Source organism: Populus euphratica, unplaced genomic scaffold (assembly GCF_000495115.2).
Source record: "Populus euphratica unplaced genomic scaffold, PopEup_1.0 scaffold8.1, whole genome shotgun sequence".
Lineage (NCBI taxonomy): Eukaryota > Viridiplantae > Streptophyta > Magnoliopsida > Malpighiales > Salicaceae > Populus > Populus euphratica.
In genome coordinates this window covers 2,824,506-2,841,721 of record NW_011499855.1, presented here as the reverse complement: position 1 = coordinate 2,841,721, position 17,216 = coordinate 2,824,506, and the positions used below count along the sequence as shown (strand labels likewise).

Below are 17,216 nucleotides of genomic sequence, written 5' to 3'. Positions count from 1 at the left end.
AATTTATTGTTCATAATAGTTGTCATTTGTTTTTCAATGTTAATCGATCGGCTGATTTAATTGATCATTACAAATTGATTAACCAATTTGTTCTTTTTAACAGTATTGGAAATCCGCAACATTTAATTGATATTATAGTTTAAAAATACGATATTTGATTAAATATTTTAATTTTAACTATTTTAATTTTAAATCACAATGAAATTTTAATTTTGATTGAGATTTCAGGCCATGACATTTAAATAAATATACATGAGATCCAAAAGTGTGTTAATTCCATTTATCTTTTTATTTTGAATGCTAATTGCCCTGTCTTCCCCTTTTAATAGTGTTAAGACCCTACTTCAAATTAACAATGCAAGATAGAATTGAGATAGGGACTTTTGCGTTGCCCTTCTTCTTCGAGATGAGGTCCTGTCTTTGCTCTCTGTAGTGAAAGTGAGAAGACCTGAACCGTGGGCCATTGCGGCCTTTCCGAACCGAGTAGTGAGCCTTGCAAAGCAGTCCAGGGATCAGGATAAGACAAGGACCTTGTCTCGGCAGGCTGCTAAACAAGTTATGGCAGTGGCACGCATGGTTTCAAGGGATTGAATGCGTACGTAGCTGAGAGCCTGAGACAATCAGAACAAGCCATTACGGCGACCATGTCGAGCCTTCTTCGGCTCTTTGTTTGGATTGATGTGTCAATTACAGCTTTGTGAGAGGGCTGGCGAGATAACTCTCTAGCCATGAAACACCTGGGGACTGTTACTGTTAACCAGCTTGCAGTATTCTGAAAAACACGTTAAAATCTGGGGTGTTGTGGCAGCTGCGCAGCCAGGGTCTTGAAGGATAAAGATTATGTGGATGGCATCTGAATACGATCGGTTGCCACGAGATCAGCGAGCATGTCTTGTTACAGAGTTGTGCTCAAAGTGCCAATTCCCTCCAAAGCACTTGTAATAATATATATATATCAAAGATAACAAGAGACGATAATCAAGGGGCCCTTGTAAATATATATATATATATATATATATATAATCAAGGTTAAATTTCACATATTTTTTTTAATTTAATTATATGATGGATCCATAGAAATTCAAATATATGTGTGGATATAATTTAAGAAGCTTATTTTATATTATTAGTATTTTTATCTGATGTGCAAATGGACATATAGTGAAAAAAGATATATATTAACCTATTTTTTACGAATTATATTGATTTTTTACCTTTTTTATAATTAGAGACGATTGATAAATTTGGATTTATATATTAGTATTGACTTTTATTTTGCTTTGTAATATATTTTATTTTGTAATGTAATATAAATAATATTTTTCTTTAAGGAAGTTAAATCTTTTAATATTGGTATGGAGAAGTTGTTTCCTTTCGGTACCTGTGATGGTTAGTAATCTTCAAGATATTTTTTTCGAATAAAAAAATTCAACACGGTATTTGTATTTTTATAGATATGAATTAATATATGTCCGAGTTGAGTGGTATGCTGAACAGCCTATGAAATCTGTCTTCTGGGCCTGCTGGTATTGTTTGCAAATATATAGAATAATAATATTTAGTTTATCTTAATAAGATATGCTAAATATAAAAAAAATTTAGCGTTGATACAACTTTAAATCTATAAACATGTAAAAATATAACTAATAATAAATATACTTTCAAAAAAAATATAATACTAATATACATACTAAATATATATTTAAATTTAAAATTGATATAAAATTAGAAAACATCGCATGCATAGTAATAATAAAATTAATAATGTTTGAATTAAAACATGAATTATACTTACTTAAAATAATAGATTTTTTATTATTTTTAATTATATATATTTTTTAAGATCTTATTGTTTATTACTTATGCAACTGGAATATTTACAATCTCAAATTCTTAACAACAAAATCCTAGTTCAAAAGTGTTTCTAAATAAATTTTTTGAATAAAAAATTATATAACATAAATATTTTCCAACAAAACAAATTGAAGTTCTACATTTAGCAGAAAAATCAAAATGTAAAATAAAAGAAAAACACTAAAAATAATATGAAAAAAAATGTAAAATCTGAAAAATATAAATTAGAAACTCTTCATTTACTCTCTTTTTATAGTAAATTTTAATAGTTAAAATGTTAAAAAAATAATTTATTTTCACCATTACTAATTTTTAATTAATCATTATAAATTTAAGAATTAAATTTAAAAAAAAATAAATAAATTTTTTATTTATTTAATTAAAATAAATTTCCAAGCAGTTGCCAGCATAAGGGCGCGGGTGGAAGATAAAATAAGTTTTTTAAAAAATACATCAAAGAAAAACACACCGGGAATTTACTAGGCTTGACCTTCTGAAGACGCTTTACAGGTCATCGAGGTCACAGGTTAGAGTTAATTATGGGCCGTTTTGAAGACCTTTGGGCTTCGCGGCTGCAGCAATTGTTTGAAATTGGGCCGTCATTCACTGCAGGTTTGACCAACTTGTAATTGTTTGAAGTTGGGCCCCCAATCGAACCTCCATATCCTTTCTTACGACTTTGCAGTGTAAAAGGTGCTGATAGGCCTTCAAGAGGCTGAGGGCTCCAGCTCATTTAGATATTCCCTCTTTGAACTCGCCGTTTTTGGGTATTTAGCTCATATCTACATTATGATTAAGCTCTGAGACCGCAAGAGGCTTCAACTTTCAATTTCTATTGCCGTTAGGAACGAATTCTTGTTTGAGAAATTCTACCATGTTAACCCTGTGTATTAACTAGATTTTTTGCCCGTCATTCACTGCAGGTTTGACCAACTTCTTATTAAAACATAAAGAAATATAAAGGAATTGCTAGAATGTTATCTACTATATAAAAAAAAATTTAATCATGAACAAGAAAATCTGGTGTGTATTAGATTATTATTTTTAAAATACTGTACAAATCTTTTCTTAGAAATATTTAAAATGTAACATATTTAATCTATCCAAATTAGTTTTAGTTAACCTATAAAACATGTAACCCAGGTTATAAAATTATTATAACAATATAATAAAAAAATATAAAAAAAAATAAATTTTCAATTTATAATTAATTTAATATTAAATGATAAAATTAAAAAATATATATTTTTAAAAAATAACAAAAAAACAAATTGAGTCACCCCAAGACAACAAAAAAAACAAATTGAGTCACCCCAAGACAAATTGAACTCATAACCCAGATTATAAGACCATAATAACCCCATGAAAGCAAATTAAAAAAAATAATAAAGCTTAATTTTCAAGCCAACCCAGTAATGAAAGGAGAAATTGAAAAAAAAATACTAATAAAAAAACAATGAAAAAAACCAAGTCAACTCAATAAATTCATAATCTAAATCGTGAGATCAAGATAACTTCATTTAAAAAAAAAAAAAGTTAAATCCTCAACCAACTTAATATTAAAAAAAATAAAATAATTTTTATAAAAAAATATTTATTTTTGCTAAATTGAGTATCAACCAAATGACAATTTTTTTCCTTGACACCCTAGTATTTTATAATCTAAGTAGTCAAAAAAAACTTCTAAGTCTAATCCTAAATAATCACAATCTCAAATGATTAAATAAAAAAAATCAAGGAATAAAAATAAAAAAGCAAGAGAGAGAACACTATGGAACATTATTACTTTTCTCTCCTATGCTATAATATTTTTTCCATAAGTTTTAGTTTTCTTTCCTTGTAATATTTACATTATAAAAGAAATAAATATAAAAAGGAAAGAAAATTAAAAAAACAAGAAGGAAAGAGATATTTTTATCATTTTATATGCATCTATATATGATTTTTTCTCTTTTTTAATATATCTCTCTTACACTATAAATATCTAATATAACTTTTTCTCTTATCTACCTTAACTTTTTATTCTTAAAAAATTTATCATTTGATAATTTTTTTAAATCTATCTTTCATATTTAAAAGTGTAACAACAATAAATATATTTGTGGATGTTTGTTAGAGACATGCTTATATATTTGTCAAATAATAACATGTTAATACTATATAATTTAATAATTTTATTGATGGAACTGTTTGTTAATATTCTCTCTTACAATCTCTCAATATGTATTTTATTGATAGGATCATAGACAAAAATAGTCCGTTGAAAAAATCCTTGTAGATACTTTATGGTTTGTCAGTGAGTTTGTTAGTAATAAATTTATCAATAGATTTACAGACTAACAAAGCATACAAAAAAAAAATCCACTCACTCTATTTTGCTAGTAAATCCATTAGTAAATTTAATATATTGGCAACATAAAAATAATTTCATTAGTGTTCTTTTTTTTCAATTGGTATATCTATTGGTAAATATAATTTATTATGGGAGGAATACCATTTCTAATTCCATTAAAGAGTTAGTGGTAACAGTGATATTTATAATAATTCTTTTTCAACTTTCTATAATATACAAATGAAAGTGTTTCATCGGTAACTCCGTCAATAATAATTTAAAATATTTTTTTAAAAAAATATACTGAATAGAAGTAGAAAAATAATTTAAATATATTAAAATTAAATAAAAATTAAATATATAAAAAGAAATTAAAATTGTATAAAAAGTAAATATTTATTACAAATTTAAACATTTTTAGGTTCAAATAGAGTAAATCTAAAATAGCGACGACGCTGGAGGAGGAGGAGGATGGGGCTGGTCATCACTAGAAACATGAGTGCAATAAGAAGGAGTACATAAATCATCCATATGTGATCCCATATCCATTACCACCTGACAAAGTTTTTTATAATCCACAGAAGTCGTGGAGTACACAAATCATCCATATGTGATCCATATCCATTACCACCTGGCAAAGTTTTTTATAATCCACAGAAGTCGTTCATATTTTTCACCAAGATAGGTCATCTGATTTTGTACTAGTTGGTCTAACATCGTCATGAACTTTGGAGTTTGAGTGCTCAGAATTGACTGCAAGCATTTAACGGTTGAAATCCTTCCAACCGTTATGTCATTCCAGGCTGAAAGCTCGCTTTTTCTGGTATTTTTTTTGCTTTCTTCTGAGCCTCGTACCAAAAAGTACGCAACTTATATATTGTCAATAAATTATCTGCTAGTAAACAAAAAAAAATTAATATTTGAAAAAAAAATTATCCTTATTTTGATCTTACTTAGTTGCAACGTGATTCTTCAAAACTTTCATCACAACATTATCATCAGCTCTCTTATATTCAAATTCCCCCCTACAGTAAAAAACTATAAAAGAAATTTTTTAGTTATTTCAATAAAATAATTGAATTAACATAATAAAATAAAATATTTAAGTTAATACTAACTTTAAACCTTGAAAACCATGCATCTATATGCAATTTCCATTCAGGATATCTGAAAACCTAACTTCATTAAAACAATGAAATTTTCATCAACGATTTAAAAGCTGATGTTATTGTTCTTACAACTTTAATATTTGTAAATCTAAAATTGTATTTGGTGAACAACATAGTTTTTTTTTAAATTATTAAACATATTGTAAAAGCAAAGCAAACATACGTTAAAAAGATACTCTTTGAATGGATCTTGTATTTGCAGATAAATGGATCTTGCTGTGAAGGGCCCTCCTTAACGTTGTGACACCGCACTCGAAAACCTCATGTCATAAGTCGATGTCTGTTCTTGGTCGATATCTAATGACTTGCGATCGTCAACATTGTTGCTAAAAGAAGTACCAGTGATCCTATCATCATGATATGCAATAAATTCCCCCCCCCCAAGTTTCTACATAAATTAACAAAAAAATTATTAAATAATTTTTATTTTTTTAAAAAAATCAACATCACCTCTCATATACGGGAGGCTATCAGAAATTTTTAAATCTACAAATACACATCATATACCCCATAAAACAATTGATTTTATCTATTTTCTTCCAACAAATTAGAATAATTTTCTCACGCAAAATACTCATTTTCTAAGTGGTAATATATATAATCCTAAATTAAAAAAAATAATCTAAATTTAGAAAAATTCAAAATAATAACTAAAATTAATCCGACATATTTAATTAGAATTGAACAACAAAATTGAAAAAAATAACTAAAATTCAAAAAAACAATGAAAAAATTATTTCAATAACAACTAAAATTCAACATAATTATTTATAAATGATAATATTTGTGATCCTAAATTCACACAAAATTATTCTAAATGAAATAAATACAAAATAATACAGAAATAATGACCCTAAAAAATAATACAAAAAAAAACAAATAAAGAAGAAAAAGGAATGAAAATTTCTTATATTTATGACGTGCTTAGTTTCGACTAATAATTAAAAAAAATAAAAAAATAAAAAGAGATTATTAAAAAATAAAAAATATATATAAAAAAAATCTCAAGTTGAAAAGAGAAAAATAATGTGAATAGTGGAAAGATACTGAAGAAAATAATATAAAAGAGAAAAAAATGAATATCCCGTTTGCTATATCCATATTATTTTATGATAGGCCAGAAGATGACATGCTTATGCGCTATTGCGGGCTTATAAAACAAATGTACTTGATGGTTTTATAACTGTGAATCAGCACTAGATAAATAAGAGAAACTAAAGATATAATAGAGCCAATATTTCATGATGAAAAAAAAATGTGTTGGTGATTAAAAACTTAAAGACTGAACAAAATGATTTATAGCAATCCACAGTATTTTATGAAGAAATATACAGTATTTTCATCACATGATTTAGCTTTTCTGTTAATAAAAAGTAAAAAAAATTATAAAGCTAAATTCTCTACAAACTTAAAATCATAAAAAAATATGTGGAAAAACACTGCAATAATTCATAGTATTTTAAAGAAAAAAATTACAAAGCTAAATTTTCAATCGGTTTAATATTAAAAAAATAAAATCAACAGAGATAATTTTTGAAAAACAAAATAACAAAACAAAAAAAAAAAGGGACCAAAAAACCTTACTGAAAAGCTGTAGCAATTCACAGTGTTTTGTGATGAAAGCTATAGCGCTTCCTTATATGATTTAACCTGATTTGCAATGACTTGTAATTGTAATTATCAACCAGCTCATTATTAAAAAAATAAAACTAATAAAGATAATTTTAAAAAAATTATAAAAAAACTATATATAGAGACACTATAGTAATTCACAGTGTTTTGTGTGGAAAACTATAGTACTTTTTCCATATAGTTAAGTTTTATTACAAAGTTAAATTATAACTAGCTTAATATTAAAAAATAACATCGATATAGATAATTTTGAGAAAAAAATATTACAAAAAAAACACAAAAAAACTACAAAAAACCATGCGAGGAAAAACTATATCAATCCATAGTGTCTTGTGAGGAAAATTAATATGTTTTTTCCATATGATTTAGCCTTACTTGTATTTACTTGTAATTGTAATTCTTAATCAGCTTAATATTAAAAAAATAAAATCAACAAAGATAATTTAAAAAAATATAAAAACAAAAAAAAACTATGTGGGAAAAAACACTGTAGCAATTCACAGTAACTTACGAGGAAAACTATAGTGCTTTCCTCACATATTGTAACTGACGAGGAAAACTACAGTGTTTTCCTCGCATATTATAACTGTAATTTTTAATCAACTCAATATTAAAAATAAAAAAACAAAATTCTCAATCAACTCAATATTAAAAATAAAAAAAAAAAAAGATAATTTTGAAAAAAATCATAAAAAAAAAACCATGTGGAGAAATATTATAGTAATCAATAATGTTTTAAAGAAAAAAATTACAAAACTAAATTCTCAATCAACTCAATATTAAAAAAATAAAATTGACAAAGATAATTTTAAAAAATAAAAAAATAAGATAAAAAACCATGTGGGAAAACACCATAGTAATCTACAATATTTGTTTTAAAAAAATTACAAAGCAAAATTTTTAATTAACTCAATATTAAAAAAATAAAATTGACAAAGATAATTTTAAAAAATAAACAAAAAATAAAAAAAAATAAAAAAAAAAGTAAAAAAGAAAGAAAGAAAAAGTGATAAAAAACAAAAATAGGGGAAAAAAGAAAAAGTGAAAATAATAATAATAATAAAATAATAAAAAAGAATGCAATGTCAATTATTTTAGCTCAAAGATGAAGTCCGTTTGCTGTATCCATATTCTTTTATATTAGGTTATAGAAAATAAACTATTTGCTACTCAAACCCAAAACAATGAATCATCAAAAGATAAAATAATTTTTTTTTTTTGAGAAATTGAGGTAAATAACATAATTTTTTTTTTTAAAAAAAGAAACATTCTTGTGGCACACATTGTCTTTAGAGAGAGTCTGCAGTGAAAAGGCCGCGGACACTTTTTTTTTTAAATTTTAACAAGAACATCCCTAACACAGAAATACATCTAAAATAAGCATTTAATTCATATATTTTAAATTGTCGTTGAATATCCGTCTGAAAACAATTAAAGACCAGTCCCTCAATTGTAAAAATCACAAGAATTCAGACACTCACGTGCATGTTATCTCCAAGTCCAATTCTTCAATCGCTGAAACAATTGAAGTCAGTTCCGTTATAGTGACAGGACCCACTTAATCCATGATCTGACGGCTCTGACTCCTCCAACACGTCACCTATTTCCCAAACCCAAACTCTCCCGTGATTCCCCTCAGAACCCACCTCTTTCCTCTCCGTCATCCCCATCACTACTACCTCTTTGCACCATCTCAACTTTTCCGGCGACAGCCAAAATGATGCCGCCGGAGATCCAACCACGGTCATTCCGCCCTTATATCGCTGCCTCCATCTCCTCCCCTTCCTTTGCCTCCTCCTCATTCCCCTCTGCCTCTCCTTACTCCCCTAACCAAAACCCTAATCGTAACTCTCACTTCCCATCCCCTTCTACCTCCTCTTCTAGATCTCGTTTCTCTGCTTCTTCTTTCGCTCACAACTCTCGCATCGCCCTCGCTCTCGTTCCTTGCGCCGCTTTCCTCCTTGACCTCGGTGGCGCTCCAGTCGTCGCAACCCTAACCCTAGGGCTAATGATCGCGTACATCCTCGACTCACTCAATTTCAAATCCGGTGCGTTCTTCGGTGTTTGGGCTTCTCTAATTGCAGCTCAGGTCGCCTTCTTTTTTAGCTCCTCATTGATCTTCACTTTCAATTCGATTCCTCTTGGTTTGCTCGCCGCTCTCCTCTGTGCACAAACGAATTTCTTAATTGGCGCCTGGGCTTCGCTTCAGTTCAAATGGATCCAATTAGAAAACCCTAGTATCGTGCTCGCGCTTGAACGTTTGCTATTCGCTTGCGTTCCTTTTGCTGCTTCTTCGATTTTCACTTGGGCTACAACCGCTGCTGTCGGTATGCAACATGCTGCGTATTATCTGATGATTTTTAATTGTGTTTTCTATTGGATGTTTGCAATTCCGCGTACTTCTTCATTTAAAGCGAAGCAAGAAGTGAAATATCATGGTGGAGAGGTTCCCGATGATAGTTTTATACTCAGTCCACTAGAGGGTTGTTTTCATACATTAAATTTGCTCTTCTTTCCGTTGGTATTTCATGTTGCGTCGCATTACTCAGTGATTTTCTCATCTGCTGCGTCAGTATGCGATTTGTTGCTCTTGTTTTTTATTCCCTTTCTGTTTCAACTGTACGCATCTACTAGGGGTGCGCTTTGGTGGGTGACCAAGAATGCGAATCAGTTGCACAGTATTCGTGTAGTGAATGGAGCTGTTGCCCTGATTGTTGTTGTGATTTGTTTGGAGTTGAGAGTTGTTTTCCATTCGTTTGGAAGGTATATTCAGGTTCCTTCGCCATTGAATTATCTGCTTGTGACTGTGACAATGCTTGGAGGGGCAGCTGGTGCTGGTGCTTCTGCCCTTGGAATGATTTCTGATGCTTTTAGTTCAGTGGCTTTCACTGCTTTGGCTGTAATCGTCAGTTCTGCTGGAGCAATTGTTGTGGGTTTTCCTGTGCTGGTATGCATCTTGATTTTTCCAAGTCTTCACTCCAATTCATACTTCATTAGTACTTATTTCTAGCTTAATTATATAGGATCCTCTCTTTTATAATTTATACTTCTTTCATGTTCAAGCTGTTTTGTCTTCACAATTAATACTGCTTTCATGTTCAGGCTGTTTTGTCTTCACAATTAATGTTTAACAGATATTGAATGGAAAAAATGAAAAGAAATTTACATGTTCAAATAAATAAATAAATTTCATTTACCCTTATTTTGCAGTTTCTTCCCCTGCCTGCGGTTGCTGGATTTTATTTTGCTTGTTTTGTCACAAAGAAAAGCCTGCCATCATATTTTGCCTTTTTTGTGCTCGGGAGCCTGATGGTTACATGGTTTGTGCTGCACAATTTCTGGGATCTAAATATTTGGTTGTCTGGCATGCCCCTGAGGTCGTTTTGTAAACTTATAGTCGCAAATGTTATTCTTGCAATGGCTGTTCCAGGTTTAGCTCTGCTACCACTGAAACTTCATTTTTTAGCTGAGATTGGTTTGATCAGCCATGCATTGCTGTTATGCCATATTGAGAATCGTTTTTTCAATTACCCGGGTCTTTATTTCTATGGACTGGAGGAGGATGTGATGTATCCAAGCTATATGGTTATTCTGACAACCTTTGTGGGTTTGGCTCTTGCAAGAAGACTATCTGCGGATCATCGGATTGGACCAAAGGCAGTTTGGATATTGACTTGCTTGTATTCTTCAAAGTTATCCATGCTGTTTATTTCATCAAAGCCTGTTGTATGGGTTTCAGCTGTACTTTTACTTGCTGTTACTCCCCCGTTGCTTCTTTACAAGTGTGTATTGGCATATTTTCCTATCTCAAGACATAAGTTCCTCCTTATCTACTTCAATTTAGGCATTCATTTATTCTCTGCATGTTCGACTTTGCAGGGGGAAATCACAAGCAGGCTCAAAGATGAAACCATGGCAAGGTTATGTACATGCTGGCGTGGTAGCTCTTTCAGTCTGGTTCTTCCGTGAAGCAATTTTTGAAGCCCTTCAATGGTGGAATGGGAGGGCTCCATCTGATGGTTTGCTTTTGGGTTTCTGTATTGCCTTGACTGGATTGGCTTGTGTACCCATTGTTGCCTTGCACTTCTCTCATGTCCTGGTCTGTTTTCTCTTGTTATTTCTGTATTTTTTTGTTTTGGCATAAATTTGCTCTTTCTGGCATAATATTTTAGTAAATCAATAAGCTGTTAAACCAACTAACCTATTAATCAACCATGTCAAAGAACTATCTTAATCCAATAGCTTAAGCTATCAGGTGAGTTCCAAGGATATGATTTATATTATTCTCTAACACACCCCTCAAGTGAAAGCCTTTTGGGCTTGAAACTTGTACATGCTCACTTTACCTTGTGCTTAATTTTTATCATGGAGACTCAAATCTTGAATCACTTATAGGAAAAGACACTTATGAATTCGTGACTACATGGTCATGAAAGCTTTGATACCATATGGAGAGTTGTTAAATTCTGACTCCTCCCTAATAATTTTTTGGAACTTGATGTTGGAAAAGTAAAGCTCGACTAGTTTCAAGGAGATGTCTATTTTTTCTTTCTGCCAACCCATTTTGTTGGGGAGTATTAACACAAGATGATTGATGAATAATCCCTTCTTTTTCAAAGTATGGTGATAAAATCTGATTAAAGGAGTCCCTAGCATTATCAGTTCTAAAACCCTTAATGCTAACCCCAAATTGATTCCTTATCATGTTTGTAAAGTTTGGAAGGATATGACTCACATCAGATTTTCTTTTAAGAAGGTAAACCCAAGTCATTCGAGTGCAATCATCAATAAATGTTACAAAACCTTTTGCTCCTGAAATATTAGGAATGTTATATGGACCCCATATATCCGAGTGAATTATAGTACATGGAGACTCAAATCTTGAATCACTTATAGGAAAAGACACTCTATACTACTTTGGAAATTCATAGATTGCACAATGAAATTGTTCAACATCAAGATTTTTAAATAAAGATGGAAACATGTTCACAAGAGTCTTAAATGATAGATGTCCTAAACGATGATGATGATTCCAAACATCATTTTTATTAGAATTAACTGAAATGAATGATAGAGAAGGGGAGTTTTATTAGAATTAACTTAAATGAATGATAGAGAAGGGGAGTTTTATTAGAATAAACTTAAATGAATGATAGAGAAGGGGAGTTTTATTAGAATTAACTTAAATGAATGATAGAGAAGGGGAGTTACTACTGCTGCTTTGCACTCCAAGCATGTACAACCCATCCTTGACTCTAGCTTGTCCAATTGTCCTCCTTGTAGCTAGGTCTTGAAATATGCAGTGAACAAGGAAGAAAGTTACACTACAATTTGTCTTTAATTAGTTTTTAGATAGACAACAGATTTGCAATAAGATTGGGAACATGTAATGCTCCTTTAAGAGTAAATACAGGATTAAGAGGGATTGTTCCCTGGCGTGCAACTGTGGTTAGAGATTCATCAGCCACTGTGATTTTCTTACTCGTAAGATAGGGTTGATATGATGTGAAGGCACTTGCGAAATAAGTCTTATGGTCTATTGCACTTGAGTCAATGACCCAGATGCTGTAATGGTTCTTGTTTGAGGCACTAAAGACATGAGAAATAGGGGAGTTACTACTGCTGCCTTACACTGTATGTATAACCCATTCTTGACTCTAGCTTGCCCAATCGTCCTTCTCGTAGCTAGGACCTGAAATATGCAGTGATCAAGGAAGAAAGTTACACTACAGTTTATGTCTTTAATTAGTTTTGGGATAGACACAGATTTGCAGTAAGATTAGGAACATGTAATACTCTTTTAAGAGTAAATACAAGATTAAGAGGGATTGTTCCCTAGCCTGCAACTGTGGTTAGAGATCCATTAGCCACTGTGATTTTCTTCCTACTAGGACAGGGTTGATATGATGTGAAGGCACTTGCAGAATAAGTCATATGGTTTGATACACCTAAGTTAATGACCTAGATGCTGGAATGGTTCTTGTTTGAGGCACTAAAGACATGAGAAATTGAAATTTTACCATTTTGAGCAAGAGAGCATGATCTAGATAGTTTCTCCATTGTGTTGAGTAAGGTTCTTAGGCGTTCACTCTCCTCTTTGTTGAATCCTCCTCTTACCTCTAGGGTGCTGGACTCATGTGCTGCCTCTTCTGAATTTGTTAAATGTGCATGTCCTCTTGAATGGTTCCATTTGTGTCCTTCATTACGCCCCATCCTTGGTGGTTTTCCATGGAGTTTCCAGCAAGTCTCCTTTGTATGATTTGTTTTCTTGTAATATTTACCAAACTGATTATCTTTAAAGAATTTTCTCCCTTCAGTTTTCACCACTTCTGCACCATTCATGGCATCATTTTGGTTTCTGCTAGCATCATTTTGGTTTCTGCTATTAGTTATCATCATAGCAAAACCTTTAGTATTTGGGACCTTAAGCATCACAGTTCTCCTTCCTCCTTCAGCCCTTATTACTAAGAATACCTCATTGAGTGAGGGCAGAGATTCCTTTCCAAGTATTTGGACTCGTATTTGATCAAATTCTATGTTAAGTCTTGCAAGAAATTCAAAGATTCTCTCTCTTTCTACATAATTCTTTAAAATCACAACATCATCGCTACTTTACATCTTAAAATCCTGATAATAGTCCAATTCCAACCAGAAACTTTTCATAGTATTGTAATAGCCATTAACCATCATATTACCTTGTTTGGTCATTGAAAGTGTCATCTTAATCTCATAGATTAACGCAGCATCCTACACTTTTGAGTAGGTCTGTCTTACTGCATCCCATATGTCTTTTGCTGTAACCAGAAACATATAAAGCCCACAGACTTTTGACATAATAGAGTTCTATAGCCATGACATAATCATGGAGTCTTCTTAATCCTAGAGTGTAAACTTTGGGTCTTCTGGACTAGGAGGATTGTCCATCAAATGATTAATCTTACCCTTTCCTTTGAGAAAGGTTTTTACTATCTGTGACTACTTTAGATAGTTTATTCCATTTAGTCAGTAGGATGACTGTAAACTTTGAAATTCCCTTGATATTTGGGTTTCTTTTGTGGTTTTTTCAGATCTGGATAGGTTTGCTATAGTAAGTGACTAGGATTGTCAGGACAGATGGGAAGAGAGGAGAGGAAATCCCAGATTTAGAGAGAGATAGGTTTAGGAAAAAAAAGATTCGGTTTAGGATCTGGTACCATATCAAAGAATCATCTCAACCCAATAGCTTAAACAGTTAGGTGATGTTTCAGGATATAATTTATATTATTCTCTAACAAACCAATATATTTTATCAGATATATTCATTTCCTTCTCCCTTACAACAAATTTTCTGTGTTTGATGAACTCACTAAAATCAAGCAATTTATAAAATTTTGGTTCTTATTGTCTTTCTAACAAGAAAGCTCATAAATCAGTGCAAAATTTTGGAAATAATTTGAATTTGTTGAGTTAATGATACATTATCACCATACTTCATAGAAAGTTTGGCCTAAAAATTCACTGAATGGATGAAAGAAGAGGATTTATGTTTGTTCATTCGAGTTTAATATCAACTTGATTGTTCCGTGGAGGAAAATAGTAAGGATTAGGTAATTAATGAACTGAAGCAGCACTAATTGAAAGCTTTTTGTATGCTATGTAAGCTAATTTCACTTGAATGTGAAGGTAGTTATTGTAAGATTTTGACACCTTGACTATAATAATACCTTTTTTAGGTTCCATTTCCTTCTGCCAATAAAATGTTAGGATGTTATTTAAGGCACTCCAAGAGTTTTGATTTGATCTGTCTAACAGCCAGTTATTCTGATTACTGATTTGATCTGATCTTCTTTTCTGCAGTCTGCTAAGAGATGCCTAGTACTGGTGGTGGCAACAGGTTTACTGTTTATCTTGATGCAGCCACCAATCTCAATAGCATGGACTTATCGATCTGACATAATCAGTGCAGCTCGTCAATCATCTGATGACATTTCCATCTATGGTTTCATGGCATCAAAACCGACCTGGCCATCATGGTTGCTTATTGTGGCAATTCTGCTCACTTTAGCAGCAGTGACATCCATCATACCCATTAAGTATGTGGTAGAGCTAAGAACTTTCTACTCTATTGCAATAGGGTTTGCTCTTGGAGTATACATATCTGCTGAGTATTTTCTTCAAGCTGCTGTTCTGCATGCCCTCATTGTTGTAACCATGGTCTGCACCTCTGTGTTTGTGGTCTTCACTCATTTTCCATCCGCTTTAAGCACAAAGCTGCTACCATGGTTTTTTGCTTTGCTGGTAGCCCTCTTTCCTGTGACATATCTGTTGGAGGGTCAGGTGAGAATCCAAAGCATCCTCGGAGATGAGGTTGGAGATCTGGGAGAGGAAGACAAGAAGCTCACTACTCTATTGGCTGTTGAGGGGGCAAGGACATCTCTTCTTGGTTTATATGCAGCAATCTTCATGCTCATAGCTCTGGAGGTTAAGTTTGAGCTTGCCTCACTTACCCGGGAAAAGGCTCTTGAAAGGGGTGGAATTAGACATAGTCAATCTAGTCAAAGTAGTTCTTCAAATTTCGCTCCACGAATGAGGTTCATGCAGCAAAGGCGTGCCTCTACTGTGCCAACCTTTACGATCAAGAGAATGGCTGCCGAGGGAGCTTGGATGCCTGCAGTTGGTAATGTCGCCACTATAATGTGCTTTGCCATTTGCCTGATATTGAACATCAATCTGACCGGGGGCTCAAACCAAGCTATTTTCTTCCTGGCTCCTATCCTACTGCTTCTCAACCAGGACTCAGATTTTGTCGCTGGTTTTGGGGACAAACAGAGATATTTCCCTGTTACAGTGGCTATATCAGCCTACTTGGTCTTGACATCCCTTTACAGCATATGGGAAGATACATGGCATGGTAATACTGGTTGGGGCATTGAAATTGGGGGTCCTGATTGGTTCTTTGCAGTCAAGAATTTAGCCATCCTCATTCTTACGTTCCCCAGTCATATACTCTTCAACCGGTTTGTTTGGAGTTACACAAAGCAGACGAACTCGTCACCACTGATCACACTTCCCCTTAACCTGCCATCCATTATAATATCAGATATTATGAAGATCAGGATATTGGGATGCTTAGGAATTATTTATACCATAGCCCAGACCCTTGTTTCTAGACAGCAATATATCTCAGGAATGAAGTATATTTAGTCAGATAGATGTTGTGCAATGTGTTTCCGTAATTTTCAAGTGAGTTGCTGAAGTTCCAGGTTTGATTTGCAAGTCTTCTCCTCTACTTCATTTGCGGAGTCAATATGCCCTGGAAATGCATGGCCACCTTTATTGGCCGTTTTTAATTTCTATAGCAAGCATTCACAGAAACTGAAGGGCGTGGTATGTATTCTTTACTCTTTTCCCAAAGTGAAATGACTAACATGTCTCCAAAACCAGGCCTAAGAATTTTTTATTTCAAGGGCAATAGAGTAGTTATACTGTGCATGCCAAAATGGAAAACCCCTCTATGCCACAGTTTTTATTTTTTTGTAAGATAACTAATTAATTTAATGTGTAAAAAATTAAACAAATCTAAAAGCAGAAATGAACCTAGCAAAAAAACTGAGATAATATTGTGTGATTTTTTGTGAAGGACAGATGTCAATTCACGGCAATTAAAAGCTCATGCCATGTTAGTGAAACCCATAAGTCTTGTAATCTCACTTCTATGTTAATATTTACATGAAACCCATAAGTCTTGTAATCTCACTTAGGAGGGTTTTTCGCTGTAAATTTTCAGTTGCGAGCTATCTTTCTTGCAAGTTTTTGGTTGAATTTTTCGTGCAAGTTTATTTACAGTTAAGTGCAAACTATATATATAAAAACAATATGATCGAGCAGGAAATAGCACTAAAATTACAAAAACAAAGGAGATTCGAGTAGTTGAACTTCCATGGCACATGTTAAATATAAAATGGCTCCTATAATTCACTTGAAAAGGGGGTCCTATGATATGAAAGATCACCCTCGTTCTTGCTTGTGAAATAAAGGAAATGGAATTTACTCTACAGTAAAAACTGGGAAACCTAACGTGATTTCTAGGTTCTTTTCTTTCGAGTGATGTCCCTTCCAAATAGATAAACAAGGAGCATGAATTGCAGTGTTGAAAGGTGAGACCAGTTTCACTCATAATTATTAGACCTGGTCTGGCGGATCAACTTCTGACCCGATCAAAACCCGGGTTATTTGTTACGAGTCATGCA

The 17,216-nt window shown here is 32.3% G+C and overlaps 1 protein-coding gene across 1 annotated transcript; it reads left to right on the top strand.

Moving 5' to 3' along the window:
• Positions 1–8,483: 8,483 nt before the first annotated feature.
• On the top strand, positions 8,484–16,401 carry LOC105123111 (uncharacterized). Its single transcript, XM_011022608.1, has 4 exons — positions 8,484–9,934; positions 10,198–10,769; positions 10,867–11,086; positions 14,824–16,401. The coding sequence occupies exons 1-4, from the start codon at positions 8,705–8,707 to the stop codon at positions 16,168–16,170; spliced, it is 3,369 nt and encodes a 1,122-aa protein (XP_011020910.1). The 5' UTR covers positions 8,484–8,704; the 3' UTR covers positions 16,171–16,401.
• The last annotated feature ends 815 nt before the right edge of the window (positions 16,402–17,216 follow it).

What these genes read in the sequence shown, in the direction of transcription:
- LOC105123111 (XM_011022608.1), top strand. Translation starts at nt 8,705, where the DNA reads ATGATGCCGCCGGAGATCCAACCACGGTCATTCCGCCCTTATATCGCT. An exon ending in TTGTGGGTTTTCCTGTGCTG is followed by an intron (nt 9,935 to 10,197) that starts GTATGCATCTTG and finishes CTTATTTTGCAG; the next exon opens with TTTCTTCCCCTGCCTGCGGT. An exon ending in TGCACTTCTCTCATGTCCTG is followed by an intron (nt 11,087 to 14,823) that starts GTCTGTTTTCTC and finishes TCTTTTCTGCAG; the next exon opens with TCTGCTAAGAGATGCCTAGT.